Source organism: Falco cherrug, chromosome 11, assembly GCF_023634085.1.
Source record: "Falco cherrug isolate bFalChe1 chromosome 11, bFalChe1.pri, whole genome shotgun sequence".
In the NCBI taxonomy this organism is placed as follows: domain Eukaryota; kingdom Metazoa; phylum Chordata; class Aves; order Falconiformes; family Falconidae; genus Falco; species Falco cherrug.
The window spans coordinates 23,083,397-23,097,820 of record NC_073707.1 but is presented as its reverse complement, the minus strand read 5'-3'; the positions used below and the strand labels follow the sequence as shown (position 1 = coordinate 23,097,820).

The window sequence follows — 14,424 nt, the reverse complement described above, 5'->3', positions numbered from 1 at the left end:
AGCCCTGGGGCTTTTACCAAGCGGAAGGGAGTAATTGGAAATATTTGAGAGGAGAATCAAGTCTTCCGTTACTTTTATGTCTGAGAAATATGTAATATTCTACTTTTAACTACTTCCTACCATAATTTATGCTTGCTTCTGTTGAACTTTGAAAGCATCTAGGATGCTTGCAGCTGAATTTCTAGTGGTCAAAACTTTCCACGTCTGTTGTGAAATAATGAGACAGCAAAAGAAAACACCATGAGTAATAAATCTCTACTGTGCCTGCTTTAACAAATGTTGGCATTTTCATTTATTTGAAGGGTTTTTCCTTTCCCTTCAGATAGAAGATTATTGGATGATATAGTAGTGTTTCTAAACAGAAGAAGGAAACGTTCATGAAAGCACCTGGATCTGAGAGTTGTGATAAAATAGGAATTGGATGCTGAGGAGGTAAAGGAAAAAGGTGTAAGGATTTCTAAATGGGCTATGATTATAACAAGCCCCATTCTGCAATCATTTGTGTGTGTGAATTTTATACTACAATATGTAGTGCTTTACGGGACTGTGAAAGGAAAAGGAGTCAACACTAACTGTGTATACTCTGTTACCTTCTGCAAAAGGATGTAAGCAAAGACCTTCTGTGAACACAGAGGAGTAACAGCATATTGAAGAGTATTTATTTTTTTTTCATTCAGGCATCCCTGCTGCATCAGAACAGTTGTGCCATTTTAAGAGTGTGACACCTGACTGAGCACTATGCAGGAAACTGCTTGATACAGATCACTTCTCTAAAATCCTACATATAATTCATTGCTACTGTAAGTGTGAAAAGATGTTTTTTTGGTAATGTATTTGTTTATGCCTAAGATGCGATTATGTGAGCTTTGGCAAGTACACTTCAGTTTCAAACAGTTCAGCTATATGAGGTCAGACCTCCTAAATAAAAACATTTTGTATTAATTTGCTATACTGAGCGACCCACATTTGAATACAATTGATATATGTTTTTAAAGTAACTGCAATTATTGACTGGTTGAAGTACCTCTGCAATGTAACATATTGCAGACTAGCGTGGAATAGCACAGAGCTTATATGGATGTGGCTGCAGTATTGCACCCAAAATGTATTCCGAATTGATTTCCTTTACTCCCTCAGGCAGCTGAAATGTGAACGCCCGAAGGAGGTTGGTAAAAAAGATGAACAGTTCAACTCGTGCCATCTGTTCCCCCAAACATACACGGTGTCCTGCAGAAAAAGGGGGAAAAAGTTAGTTGTATAAAGTTAAATTCTGAAAAAGAACTTCAAACAAAATTCTACTGAGTTTCTTAACAGAATTTATGGAAAGTTAATTATTTCCTGTTTCCTTCCCTATTTCCCTAAGGACAGAAGATTTCTCTGGAGGTGGGGGGAAACAATTATTTGAGAAATTGTACATGCCTATTAAATGTTTGGTCTGGGTTTTTGGTTGGGTCCCGCCGCAATGCACACTAACCCCATCCCTGGAGGATGTATGTGATTCTCCCTTTCCATTTTTGCTTTTTGTTCTGTGAGAACCATGAATTGCTTCTCAGTTAAGCCAGATTTTAAAAGGCTTCATGTACTTCAGAGTCTTATTTCTGGTTGTTGAGGAGGGGAGGACTGGAGCAATGCAGGATGCAATTCTGAAGTGAAGTAGGAGGACATAAACAGGCTTTCTCAACAGAAATTAAGAAGGCTGTATTGGGCCCTTGTAGCTCACTATCTCTAACGCTGTCCAGGAGCAGGTATGTAAGCTAAGGGAATGAAACATAGGCGTGTGCAGTGATATATAGACTCAGTGACTCATTTTGGCATATTGTTTCCACAGTATATTTCAGGATATCTATGTATTCCAGACTTAAAGGATATATATTCAGGATATATAAACACTCGGATTATATAAACAGAAAAACAACCAAAGCAAGTTAAAAAAACCCAACTTCCTATGCCTGGGTTGAAGTGGTAGCCTAAATCAGTTGTCTTGATTCATGTAAACTAGCAGACATTTGGTGAGTAAAAGTAGTAAGATGCTAAATATCTGTTTTGCAAATATGATTTTAGGATTTACAATTTGGGCAAATGGTTTTAAAATCTGGATTTACTATGTTTATCCTGACTACTTTGTACATTACTTAGTATACTATTTGCTTTTTATCTACAACAAATATATAATAGTATAATCTGTCACAGTATGATCAAAAAGCCTCAGCTGTTTCCCAGTGGTTTTATTGCTTAATTTTTATATTTTAATTTTCAGTAAATAATGCCAGCTTCCTGTTTTGTGCTGCTTTTCTTCATAATCTGTTTATTGGAGAAGCTAGTAGTCGAGAAGCTCTCAGTGTTATGATTTGCACTGCTTTTCATGCTTTTTTTTTTTCTTTTTTCCCTTCCCCATGTCTTTGAATTGTTGAATTTTGCATTGTAAATTAGGTGAGTTGTACCTCATAATATACTGTTGAAAAGTTCATAATTTCTTTTAGTTGCCCAGTAATATTCTACTGAAAAGACTGGATTTTACTATTTTTCTGGAGATATAAGAGAGCCTGGTGCTAGACTATTACTGTAGGATTCGGGAGACTGAGGTTTAGTTTCCTGCTTTATCACGAATTTTCTCTGTACATTTTGACAAGTCATATCGCTTTTGGTTTTGGATTTTTGTTTGTAAGGTGAGAATAAATTAATCAGTACATTAGCGGAATTTAATATATTGGGGACTAAGGAGCCCAGATACCTTTAGAGCAGGAACCATATGTATACCAAGGAGATAGCATTATGTCTTTTAGCCGTACTCGTCCTCTGTTTGAATATATGAAAAATAAAAAATGGAAGACAGTATTTGTGGCTCTTACAGTAGAACATCTGACTTTAAATCTTTGTGTTAAGTATGTTTTTATAAAAGTATGTTTTTAAAATTTTAGAATTGAGAAATAGTATTTTTGGTCTTGCTGCAAGACACAGTGAGCAGGAATATTCAAGTGACAGGGCATTACCTGCTGAGAAAGGTAAGAATGCCTCTTTGTTCACAAAGTTGCCATCCAAATCAAGGAAATGATTTGGGTTGAACTTCCAGGGGGTTGCCCAGTGCTCAGAGTCGTACACAACAGAGTGCAGATTTGGCAATACAAGTGTGCCCTGTAAGAAGAGATTATATTTTCCATGTATGATTGATTCTTTTTTGGACTTTCCTTCTCTGGTAGATTATGTGCCATCCTATGCCTGCAGCCCAGTTTTTGGATTCAACTCAGTCTATTCCTGTGCACATCTAGGCATAATAAACCCTAATATCCTCTGTTTGTCATAACTTACTACATGTTTGCCTTTGTCTAAGTTATCTTCTGTCAGGACTACTGAAGTGTCTTCGTGTCTAAGCTAAAGTGCAGCTTGGATTGTTTTCTGTACTTGATAGGCTAATCATAACACCTTTTTTTTTTTTTTTTTCACTCTTCACTGAATCTTACAATTCTATCACATCAATTTTATGCTTAATATATTTGGGACGTTTTATGTCATGCCAACGTGACTGTCAGATCTCTCGCTGTACTGAGCTGTGTGTGTGTGTGTTTTGTCAGGGATGACTATAGGTTGCTCCAGGCTGCTGTCTTATGTGTGAAAGTTAGCTGGCTTGACATTTAATAAAATAATTTCTTCGTCATTCCTTAACACATGTTCTGCTTTGATGCCCTGACATCATCCATATTCCCTTAGTGGGAAGAAAGACTTCAGTTTTCCTTATGTTTGCTACTTGTGCTGTTAGCCTTTTCCCAAGCTTTCTTTTGCATCTGCTAATGTAGACTTAGCCCTGGTTCAGAGCACTGAGCTTTCATGTCTGTGACATGCTACCACATGCTCTCTGTGCAAAGTTAGGAATTGTATAAGCTAATGTCATATAAATATTAAATATTAATAGCTCTCAAAGCTTTAAGAAACACAGAGGTATATTCTGTACCTTTTTAATGTGAAACCCCAGCAAAGTTGTATTCCTCACACATAGTCGAGGGACCCCAACAGAAGTAACGTTGCTGTGCCGCAAAGCCTCATGAATCACGGCATTTGTATATGGCAGTTTTTTACGGTCTTCATAGCTGATGAGGTGGGAGGGTTCCAGAACAGCCTCTATCTCTCTTTGAACGTTTTCTGCAGAGAAATGAAAATATTTTAACTTTCCCCCCCTTTTTTCTAGCAGTATGTCCAGGAGTGTGTGGGGGGGGAAATGTTGTTGCTATGAAATGCATTGGCATGTGGTTTCACTGCTGTGTTGGTTTCAGTTGCTCAAGAAAGTGCATATCTCCCAAAGCACAAGGTGATCTCTCATTTAAGACACATCCTGCTTGGTGATGAGGATGATACAATTTTACGTTTCACAAAAAAGGATTAAAATTTGAAATTACAGGTGTAATTTCTATGATGTTTATAAATGCACATCAGACCAGGTATCTTTTTAAAGCTTTTCCACTTTGAAGGTTAGGAATATCTTTAGCATGTTGTTCTGTCTTTGCCCATCCCCTTCTAGTGAGATTGAACAGTGGCTACTTCTGATTTCTGCTAGAGTTGCTTGTTGGTGAACTGGGGGGGGAAAGCACATTTGTTTCATTTATTAAACTTCCATTTTCTGCTTCTCAATTGTTGATGTACCACCATTCATATACATTGTTAAGGGTTATTTTGATGCGTTGCAAGTGATTGAGCTAATACTTACATTTTAATGATGTTCATTATGATGTAATGTTGGATGCAGCTTTCTCTGATAATGCTTTTGCTCACCTTGGATTTCTGGGTATTGTATCATGTAGAGCAGTGCCCAGAGAAGGGTGGTGCTTGTTGTTTCTGTCCCTCCCAGCAGAAGATCAACCACTGTCTGAACCATGTTGTCTTTATTAAACGTGGAAGTAGGGTCATCTTTGGTCTGTAGGGTATATTCACAAGGAGACTATGAAGTGGATAATTTCAAACATTTCATTGGTCACATAGAAATTGTCATTGGAAACGTTGAGCAGCCCACCAAAACAAAAATTGTCAGTGCTAAACAAATAAAGTATGCATATAAAAATTCCGTAGCAGTTACTTGAACAGCGAGTATTTGTAGTAGGCGTTGAGGCCAAGGAGGGGATAGTGTGATAAAACAGATACTTACTTTTGTTATTTGAGCTAGGTAGAAGTCAATGAGATCCTGTGGATCACCTGCATTCTGTCTCTCATGAGTCTGGACCTCCTTCATAACTAAATTGTGCATGAAGTCATTGTATACAAACACTTTCTGATGAGGTCCTGGGAGGCGGTGCATAAGCCATGGGAAAGCATCGTACATCTGTGATTTTAAACAAAAAGGAGGAAACAAGCTCTTCTAAATTGAGAACCCAATTCTGATTTCCTGATAACTCTGTGAAGTCACTGCAACACATGCACTCCTAATTAGGATAAGAGGCAATAGACACAAGTTGGAGATGAAATAGTAGTGGGAACAGGTTTTGGGAGAGTCTGTGTGAAATCTCCATCCTTGGAGACTTCAAGACATGACCAGACAAGTCACTAAACAACCTGATCTAATTAGACCTGCTTTGAGCACAGAGTTAGATTAGCTGACATGCAGAGGTTCCTTCTAATGTAAATTATTCTACATTTCTAAGAGTAATTGCGAAAGCTTTTCATTGCCCTCTAAGTGAACTGGCATTGAGGAAAACCTGTCTGATATTTGTTAATGAGCTGTTAGTCAGTTGTCAATATTCAAGAACCACACTTTCTATCCTTGATAGATAGGTTGAAGACTGAAAAGGTATAGAAGCTGAGTTGACCTCTCAGTCTTAGAAGGCTTTGCTCCAGGATAAACTGACAAGTATGTTTCTTGAGAGGAAAGAGAATTATTTTCATTTCTTTTTGTGTGTGTTTTTGTGAATGGACTTCAGTCTCTAGGACTACTGGCAAAGCCTTTGTTTTATTTGTGGCCTGTGATTAGGAATCTGTTGGCTAGTGTGGACTTCTTTCTCCATCTTCATCAGCTGACCAAAATGTCAACGTAATAGTGGTTATCAGGTCACAAGAGAGCAGGACAATGATTATATTTCACTTTTTGGATGCATACCTAATAATGCAACAGGGGCTTTTGAAAATGGGTGAATTGGAGTAACTGAGGGCTGAATCTGGCTCACAAGCAGATTTCCTCAACCTTGATTTTTACTCAGATTTGGTTTTTTAAGGCATCTCTGTATGAAAGAGTTGGAGAACCTGACAGTGTTATAGAATGCCAGTGTGCCAAAATCTGCACAATACAAGCAACAGCGAGGCTTTCAAGAACTTAAAAATATTCTTCTTGGTGTGATGAAATTGTCACTTGTATCTTATAGGAAGCTCAGAATAACTCCGGTCTTGGTGGTAATATGAATTATATGAGAAGCAAGATCTCTTCTCAAAATAATAGAACTTTGAAGGCTTAATTCTTAGTAACAGCGCTTCTGTATTCTTAAGACTAAATGAAAATTAAATTTTAAAAGTTGCTTTAATTTTAAGAATCTTATATATGCTGTACTCTGCAAATGATTACTCCTTCAAAATTCATTATATGTTTTGGAAATCTGTGAAAACCAGTGATGATCTATAATTTAAATTTTAGGACACATAATTTACTAACATATAGAAGGAATATAAAGCAGTAATGACATATGCAAGGCATGTATTAATTTATTACTGCACGATAGCTTGCAGAACAATGGTATGGAAATGTTTGGGAAGAATTGTCACTGACACTTAATTTGTTTTGACTTGTGAAGTGCAAATGCACTTCAAGGAATAAGAACAAGAAAATCAGATTCTTACCCTGCCCCAGATAGTAGCTTGAAAGTAGATCACAAAATAAATAGCTTTGATAAGCTTGCTGAAAGATTCATCCTCACTGGAGAAGCGATGACCAAAAACAACAGCACAAATTATATTTGCAATAGCACGGACAACGAAAGTGTGGGGATCGAAAGGTTTGCCTGTGAGTATAGGAGGTACCGTGAGTATTTCTGAATAGACTACAGTGAGAAAACATGATGGTAGAAACAATATTACATCAGACTACTTTTAGATAAGTTTCACACGTGGATTGTAAGTGCTGGGAATCTTTATTTTCGGTCTGCTTTTTACTCTTGTAAAATACAGCGATTATTGGTTTTGAGAAGACAAACATTGGGCCTCTTTTCCCCTCTTTGACTTGTCATCTGGCTTGTGTGGAAACACAAGCAATTAATTAGAACATATACCTTCTGACCTGGAGGCAGATATTTAAGTTTGGCAATTAAAACCCAAACAACACCACTAAAAAAGGGGGGTGGGGGGAAATTTCCTCTAACAGTTTAAAAGTTTTAATTTATTAGTAGTGTTGAAATGACTTGTTTCCTTTTGGTTTTCATGTACAGCTTAACGATCCACCTATAATTTTTTTCCACACAAACTGAAAAGGCAAAACTTGTATCATAGGATAGAAAATGTCTCCCATTAAAAAAAGGTTAAATCTAGAAAAAATTAAGTATGTTTCAATGACAAGGACAAACTTTGAATTGTATTACAATGGAGAATGGTGGATTATGCATCTCTGATATCAGTCCAATGCTTGTAGTCCTTCTTGGAAAGAGTAAATATATTTATTGAGTTTTACATTGAGGAAGGATTGCATGGAAGGTAAAGATTTGGACTGTACAGGGACAGAGTTGATGGTTTGTTCATCTCTTACGTTTTAAAGGTCTGTGAACGTGTTGCTCTCAGAAGTGAGATGGGCCATTTTGCTGTGTCTAGTGCAAGGAGAGTTGGAGAGACCTTAGGCAGCTTCTCTGTGTTTTCACATCAGTATGGAACACTATGTGGGTGAGGGATTTGGCTGTTCAGAATATTTATATTTGATTGCTTTGTCTTGGCATTTTGCTAAAACTCTGTTGGTTTCTATTTCATCCAAACCTCAAAAAGAAATCTTGTTGGACAACTGAATTATACATTCCTTGTGTTGGGGTTCTTTCTCTGCCAAACCCCTAAAGGCCTGCTGTCCTAGAATGACTTGTAGCAGGTCACAAATTGTGTATTTTATGGAGAACATAGGGTTTTCTGTGCTTCTTGACTATAAAAATTGTTACCAGCTGTCCTCAAGACTGTTGATAATAAGCATTTTTAAACTATCCTTGTTTCAAAAAACCGATTTTATATTGCCCACTGTGCAGACAAAACATTTTTTGTGAAGAATGCAGTTAACAAGCCAGTAAAAGTCCTACTAATACAAAAAATACCTATTACTTATAAAAACTTACTGTGAAATTTTACTCCCCTAATCTACTATATTTCAGAAAATGTTCTAAGTGTTATTCTTCCAGTGTATTTACCTTTAATGTTTGCAAAGATGTCCACAAGGTGACAGGCCTCTGTTTGAATTTGATTTTCCAAATTGTTCTTACCAAGCGCCAGGCTTCTTATAATTGTCATGCCAAAGCGTCTCTGTTGCTTCCAGGTGTGCCCGCTAGTCAGAAAAATACCTGAAGAACACAAACATTTATTTCATTGCTGGGAAGGGAAGTCTTTTCACTGCAGGAGGAAGAATTTGATTTCAGTTAGGTTGTATTTCACTAGCAAAGAAGATACTGTGCATGCTGGTTGCACATGCTGACTTTTGGTCGCTAACTTTGTTTTTTATGACTCCCAGCTATATAGCTGCTTTTAAATGTGACCCTGGGAAGTGAGTGGTAGTGGGTTTTGGTAAGGACAGAACAGCTTTGTCTATAGATGTCTTCTGCTTGAACAGTCTTCTGTTTTAGAAGTGATACAACTGAAAGCCAACTCCTGTAGGCAAATATTCCTCTGAAGCTATTTGGAACAACAACAACAAGTCAGTAGTATGCTTTATCAAAGGAGAAATTTTTGTTTTTTCTTTTTCTTAATACACTAGCTCTGCATGGAACCTTTTCACTATGTAAGCCCAGTGTATGCACTTGCATAGCAGTAACTCGTGTGTGTGTGTATATATATATATATATGAAGGCATCTTTCTTCTTTAAATCTCATTCATATTTCAGTATTGTGTAACATCTTGTACCTTTCTCACCCATCATGTCCCTGTAGAATGGGGTGAGAGGTCTTCCAGAAACTTCTTCTGAATGGGTGACAATGCCATCTTTTACTGCTCTGTATCCATTCAGTACAACCATGGGTGTCTGTCCCATCCACAATGTGTAGATGTTTCCATAGATTTTGGTTAACTGAAGAATTAATAACAGTAAATTAATAAATATAAACCAGGGAATGCATACACTTATATTAATTTAAGAGTTTTCTGTAGTTTTAACCAAACTTGTCTGCCAACATTGAATTGAATTACGGGTTTCAGAAAAATTCAGTCTTCTGTTGTAATGTGCTTTGGGAACAGAGATAATTGTACTTTATGGAATAGATACTAAGGACATCTTGCAGAAGACCACCTCTGAAAATTCCACAGAAAGAGAAACAGATCTTCTCTGTCAGCTCAGAATCAAAGAACAAATGAATACAGTCAAAATCCCAGAACTTTTCTATTTATTTTATTAACCAGAACTATTGTATCTTCTTGCCTCTAACTTCTGATGACAGCAAAGTAATGTTTTTGTACTCTTTCTTATACCTTCCATGTGATATTTTTTCCTTTATTGTCTTTCCCCAGATCATGCTTGTGATTTTCCTTAAAATAGCTGGAAGCAACTTCCTTACTTTTTCAGAAGTTTTAATTGATTTATAAAGGAATCATGCTGTGAACGTAACAGCAGTCAAATTTTCTTGATTTGTTTTAGTAATAGTCTGTTTATTGGAGACAATAAATCTTTTCGCTGTACAAATAAGAAAAAGAGAGTCAGCTTAGAGTATATGTTTGATCTTGTAAAGGAGATCAGACCACTCATCTCCTGGAGGTGTTCCAGTAACTTTGGTGTCAGGCAAAGGAAACTCTGCTAGAGGAGGCTTACAGGGCTGGATACCGACACAGAAAGAGAGAATCAACGTGTCAATGGAATAGCCTGCTGTTGACAGTGCTTGTGATAATGATATGCATGGATGTTACTGTCTCCGAAAGAGAAAGAAAATAACAAGTAGTAAAGCAATTAAGGTGTTCATTACTCAGAAATATTTTTAATAGTGCAGGGCCCTTGGATTCTTTGAAATTGGCTGATAATCAAGCTTGAGGTTTAAAAAAAAAAACAAAATCCAAGTTTAGACTGCTCTTATGCAATTTAAGTTAAAATACATTCAAACTGATTTTCATACATAGAGATAAGTAAATACCTTAGTGAGAGTTTCTCGACGAAGTTTGAAGTCCAACAGCCACAAATTTCCAAATATTGGGAGGGGAACTGGTCCTGGAGGAAACTGCATACGCATCCATTGCAGCTTTAGGAACTGCAAAATCAGGAGACATACTACTAGAGCTATAAAAAACTCAGCCATCTCCAACATCTTATCAAAATTTTAATTTCTAGCTGTTTGGTTTTTTTATTTTGTTTTTTTAGTTTTTTTATGTGACTTCCTCTGAAAATAGAGTTGTGTAGATGAGTTTGCTTCTGCTGAAATCAAAGTCTTTCTAAAGAATATATGTCTGCTTTAGCCCCCTCTCTCTCTCTCTCTCTCTCTCTCTCTCTCGGACAATCTACAGTTTTCCCAAGCTGAAGTCCTTAGAAAACTGAAATACGTGATCCTCTGCAAATAGCCAAGCCACACCTACTGTTTTTTATGATTTGTAATTGTGATCTGTCTCTTTTCTTCACTTAGGATTTTGTTTCCTTTTTAGTACTGATACTGGGTCCGCGTGCTAATTATTGAACAGTTATCCAACAACATAAAGTGTCTTGCATAATGGTAACACCTCATGCAGTTTATGCTAAACATTAAAATACCAAGGGTGCATTACTTGTCACCTTTCTGATATACTACAATTATTATGTGGTTTTCTTTTATAGAAGAAACATCTACACAATACCTGTCTGTTAGGATATGGTCTCTGAGATGAAAAATAATTTAATTAATGCAACATAAAGCTAAATTAATGTCTTTAAGGGGGGGAAAATAGTGGAATTTAAGTATTAGGAGAATATCTGCTTTTCTGTTTCATCGTATTCCAGATTAAGTTCTGATGTCATGTGGAACAATTAAGAGATTATTGTTCTGTCCAGTGGATTGGCATTTTCAAAATTATTTTTTTATGGTAAGGATTAAAATTTCCTGGTGCAAATTTTGGAGGTGGAAAAAAATGCACAGGTTCTATTTAATTTGTGGAAAAGATCAAGTAAACTGAAAAGGCAAGCAAAATTTTTAATCTGTATTGATTTGTGGACCCCATAAGCTTTCCAGGAGAAGTTTGTACCAACGTGTAGCAGATTTTAGCTGAAGAGGCTTACCTTTCTTACGTGTTATTCACCGACTTTGATATAATCTATGGACTATAGTAGGTGGCTTTGAAAGTTTTGGGAATCTCCACCACTGGAAAGCAAACAGAAATGGCAGAACTCTGGTGTTCTGGGACAAGATGATGGATTTAAGAAATCTCTCTGGTCTCCTTTCAGCTAATTTTTTTTATTATTACTCATTTGGGATAGGATTTCAGACCTCATCTCCCATTTTATCTGTTCCTGTTGGCATGGCAAAATCTGTTTTCTCTCAAAGCTGCTTCTACTCCTTGCTTGTGCATTGCCTAGGGGCTGAAAAACTTGCTGATTTAGAAGTGCCAAAAGCAAGTTGCAGTAGTAAACCTGGAGATGACTTAGGGTGCCTCTGTTTGCTAAGTGAATTGTCAGGAACCATCATCTTCAGAATTTCGGAGGCAAAGGAAAGATGTATGACTCGCAAATGTGTGGGACTTCCCAGGCTGAGTCATATTAATGTGTATGCTGCTTCAGACTTTGGTCCCAAATACCATCTTTTAGCTGAATGTAAGCCTTAGCTACAGTAGTTTACATCCCTTATACTGTGACTGTAAAACAGCTTTCCTTATCTCTTGATTATTTGGTGCCCTGTGGGTCTCTGTATGAAGTCTTACTGTGTATAGGGTTTTTTTATTAGCTGATATATTACATTGGATTTTTTGCTGCTTTGATCAAGAACTAAGCTAATGTTATATCTCAACACTTTAATCAAGAACTCAGCTAATTTTATATCTTCAAGTGTGTAGAGAAGCTAAAGAGAATCCATGTGATTGTACAAGTTGCCTGAGGGATTGTTGCAGTATAGCCCGCTTGAGTGGTCTTGCTCCTTTTGCAGTGACCCTATCCTTCTGCCCCTCGTCTGCTCTCCTAGACCCTTCTGCAGGGTAAATCTGGGTCCTGCTGAGTAAGGCTGCACCCAGCGAGGCTTGAGTCTGAGCCTGGCTGTGTGGATGCTGTGGGCAGTGTGTTTTCCCACTGCTAGGTGAGAGCTGTGGGCATGCTGAAGTATGGTGAGGCAAACTTATTTCAGAAAAGCTTAGGGTGAAGTTTACAAGGAAGGGAAAAGCAAGGAAGCTGTGTTAGAAGAATTCAATGCTCCTTATTTTAGTATTTTCAGTATATGTGAGCAGTAGCTCTTCATCTGGATCTTGCTCGCTCTCCTCTGTATTTGTGTAATAGTATTTGTGTAATATTATTGCAAGAGCTCACCAGTCAAGATGGCAGATGTTAAGTTTGATTGTTTGGAACAGATGAGGAAATCTGCTTTTGTAATGAAGGTTTCAGGCCACAGGAGTGGGAAGCAAATGCAACAGCTGCAGAGGACGGGGAAAGAACACGCTCAGAAAGGTGTGAAGCAAGCAAATGATGAACGTGGCACGCCAGGGTTGGAAATGGTTCCTGGTACACCTCTGCCCAGGGTGTGTGTCAGCTGCTATGCTGTAAATACCAGGGCTTGGTTTTTTTCTTTCGCAGAGACAGGCTCAGCGTGCATTAGAGGACGCTGACTGGTTCCGTGTTGCACGTGTATTGCTGTGCGTGGTAGTGTGTGCTTGCTGCCTGGCCTGATGTCAAGCTAAACAGAGCAGACAATTCCTAAGCAGTTGGGTTTTGGTTGGTTGGTTGGTTAGGTTTTTGATTTATTTTTTTTTTTCAGTGGAGACACTAATTTGGTTTTCTCAACTTAGCTGTTCCTTCTTCCTCTGCACCCCCCAGTCTTTCAAAAGCTTCATAACAGGAGCTGTTAATTGGTCGGTGGCATCAGAATTTCTCTTCGGGAAGAGAATGATACAGACACATTATCGCTAGGCAAGCACTGAGAGAGGGAGGTTGCTTAGAGTACAGAACTAGAATGAACATGAGGCTGGGAGATGTGAGGAAAGGAAGTTCCCATTCTATGTTTCTGTTCAGTTCAGGAAAAGAGAACTTGCTTACATGCATTATAAATAAACAAGGTAGGTTTTTGCCTCCTACTGTCATCTGTTGTTGGGACCTGAAGATTGATGAGCTGTTTAGGTTGCATAGATAAAGAACTGGAATGGGACTTGGGAACTTCAAATTCTGTTCCTGGATCTGTTCATAGCTTGTCTGTGACTCTCAGGAACTTGCTTTAGCTCTCTGGGCCTAATCAACCCTGACGTTCGCTTTTCAAAAGAGCTTTAAGATTGACTAATGAAATCCAAGATGTATATGGCAGCTATGACTGTTTCTGTTCTGTTCTCTCCCTGTCCCCTGCATTTTCTTCCCACTGCTATGGCCTGAACGCTTCATTAGCAAAGCAGGTTTTCTGAGCTGACTAACCACCTCTGTCATCTCTACCAGTGAGGTGTTGCTATAGTATTTGTCAGATAATAATGAGCAAGGCTTGCATAATAATGAGAGGTGCTGCTCACATATACTGAAGATTTTGGACCAAGCAAAACTGATTTCCCCCCAAATAACCTGCTTGCAAAAAGCTTCTCTGTAAACACCCGCCTATATCTGCTTGATCTCACAAATACTTTGTTTGTATTTTGGTCCTTTAATTCACAATTTGTGCACATTAACTGAGTTCATTTAAATGCTATCACTTCTGCATTACAATGAATTGTAACATCCATCGCTTTAACTCTTCCTGCTAGTAATAAGGTACCTGGTCATCCCAAAGTAAAACCAGATAGTATATGTAATCTTAGAGAGATTTACCAAGGTTGATCAACACAGCATTTTTACTGATTTGTTCATTTTCAGCCATTTTCTGAGGGTGTAGCAGGCTGAGACTGTGCATCACTGACATGCTGTGAGAGCAGGGTTACTAAAAGCTAGAGTCCTAGCTAACAGGGAGGAAAATATTGTTGTAAACATTCCTCATCTTGTTTTTCCATTGTTTTTGATGGGGTTGTGGGGTTTTTTTTTGTTTGTGGGGGTTTTTTTTGTTTGTGGGGTTTTTTTTTGTTTGTGGGGGTTTTTTTTGTTTGTGGGGGTTTTTTTTGTTTGTGGGGTTTTTTTTTGTTTGTGGGGGTTTTTTTTTGTTTGTGGGGGTTTTTTTTTG

At 37.7% G+C, this 14,424-nt stretch overlaps 1 protein-coding gene across 2 annotated transcripts in view; it reads right to left on the bottom strand.

Annotated features, from left to right (window-relative positions):
- Positions 1 to 90: 90 nt before the first annotated feature.
- Positions 91 to 14,424, bottom strand: part of LOC102058086 (cytochrome P450 2J2-like) — a 119,947-nt gene continuing 105,613 nt past the window's right edge. Inside the window, exons 7-15 of one of the 2 annotated variants that reach the window (XM_027804308.2) lie at positions 10,264 to 10,377; positions 9,050 to 9,212; positions 8,343 to 8,492; positions 6,808 to 6,968; positions 5,132 to 5,305; positions 4,762 to 4,903; positions 3,947 to 4,134; positions 2,991 to 3,132; positions 91 to 1,227 (exon numbers count right to left, since the gene is read on the bottom strand). In XM_027804308.2, coding sequence (XP_027660109.1) covers positions 1,049 to 1,227; positions 2,991 to 3,132; positions 3,947 to 4,134; positions 4,762 to 4,903; positions 5,132 to 5,305; positions 6,808 to 6,968; positions 8,343 to 8,492; positions 9,050 to 9,212; positions 10,264 to 10,359 — 1,395 coding nt within the window. In that variant the 5' untranslated portion in view covers positions 10,360 to 10,377 and the 3' untranslated portion in view covers positions 91 to 1,048. Of the gene's footprint in view, positions 1,228 to 2,990; positions 3,133 to 3,946; positions 4,135 to 4,761; positions 4,904 to 5,131; positions 5,306 to 6,807; positions 6,969 to 8,342; positions 8,493 to 9,049; positions 9,213 to 10,263; positions 10,679 to 14,424 lie in introns of those variants that run through there. The other variant, XM_005438455.3, reaches the window with a different exon arrangement.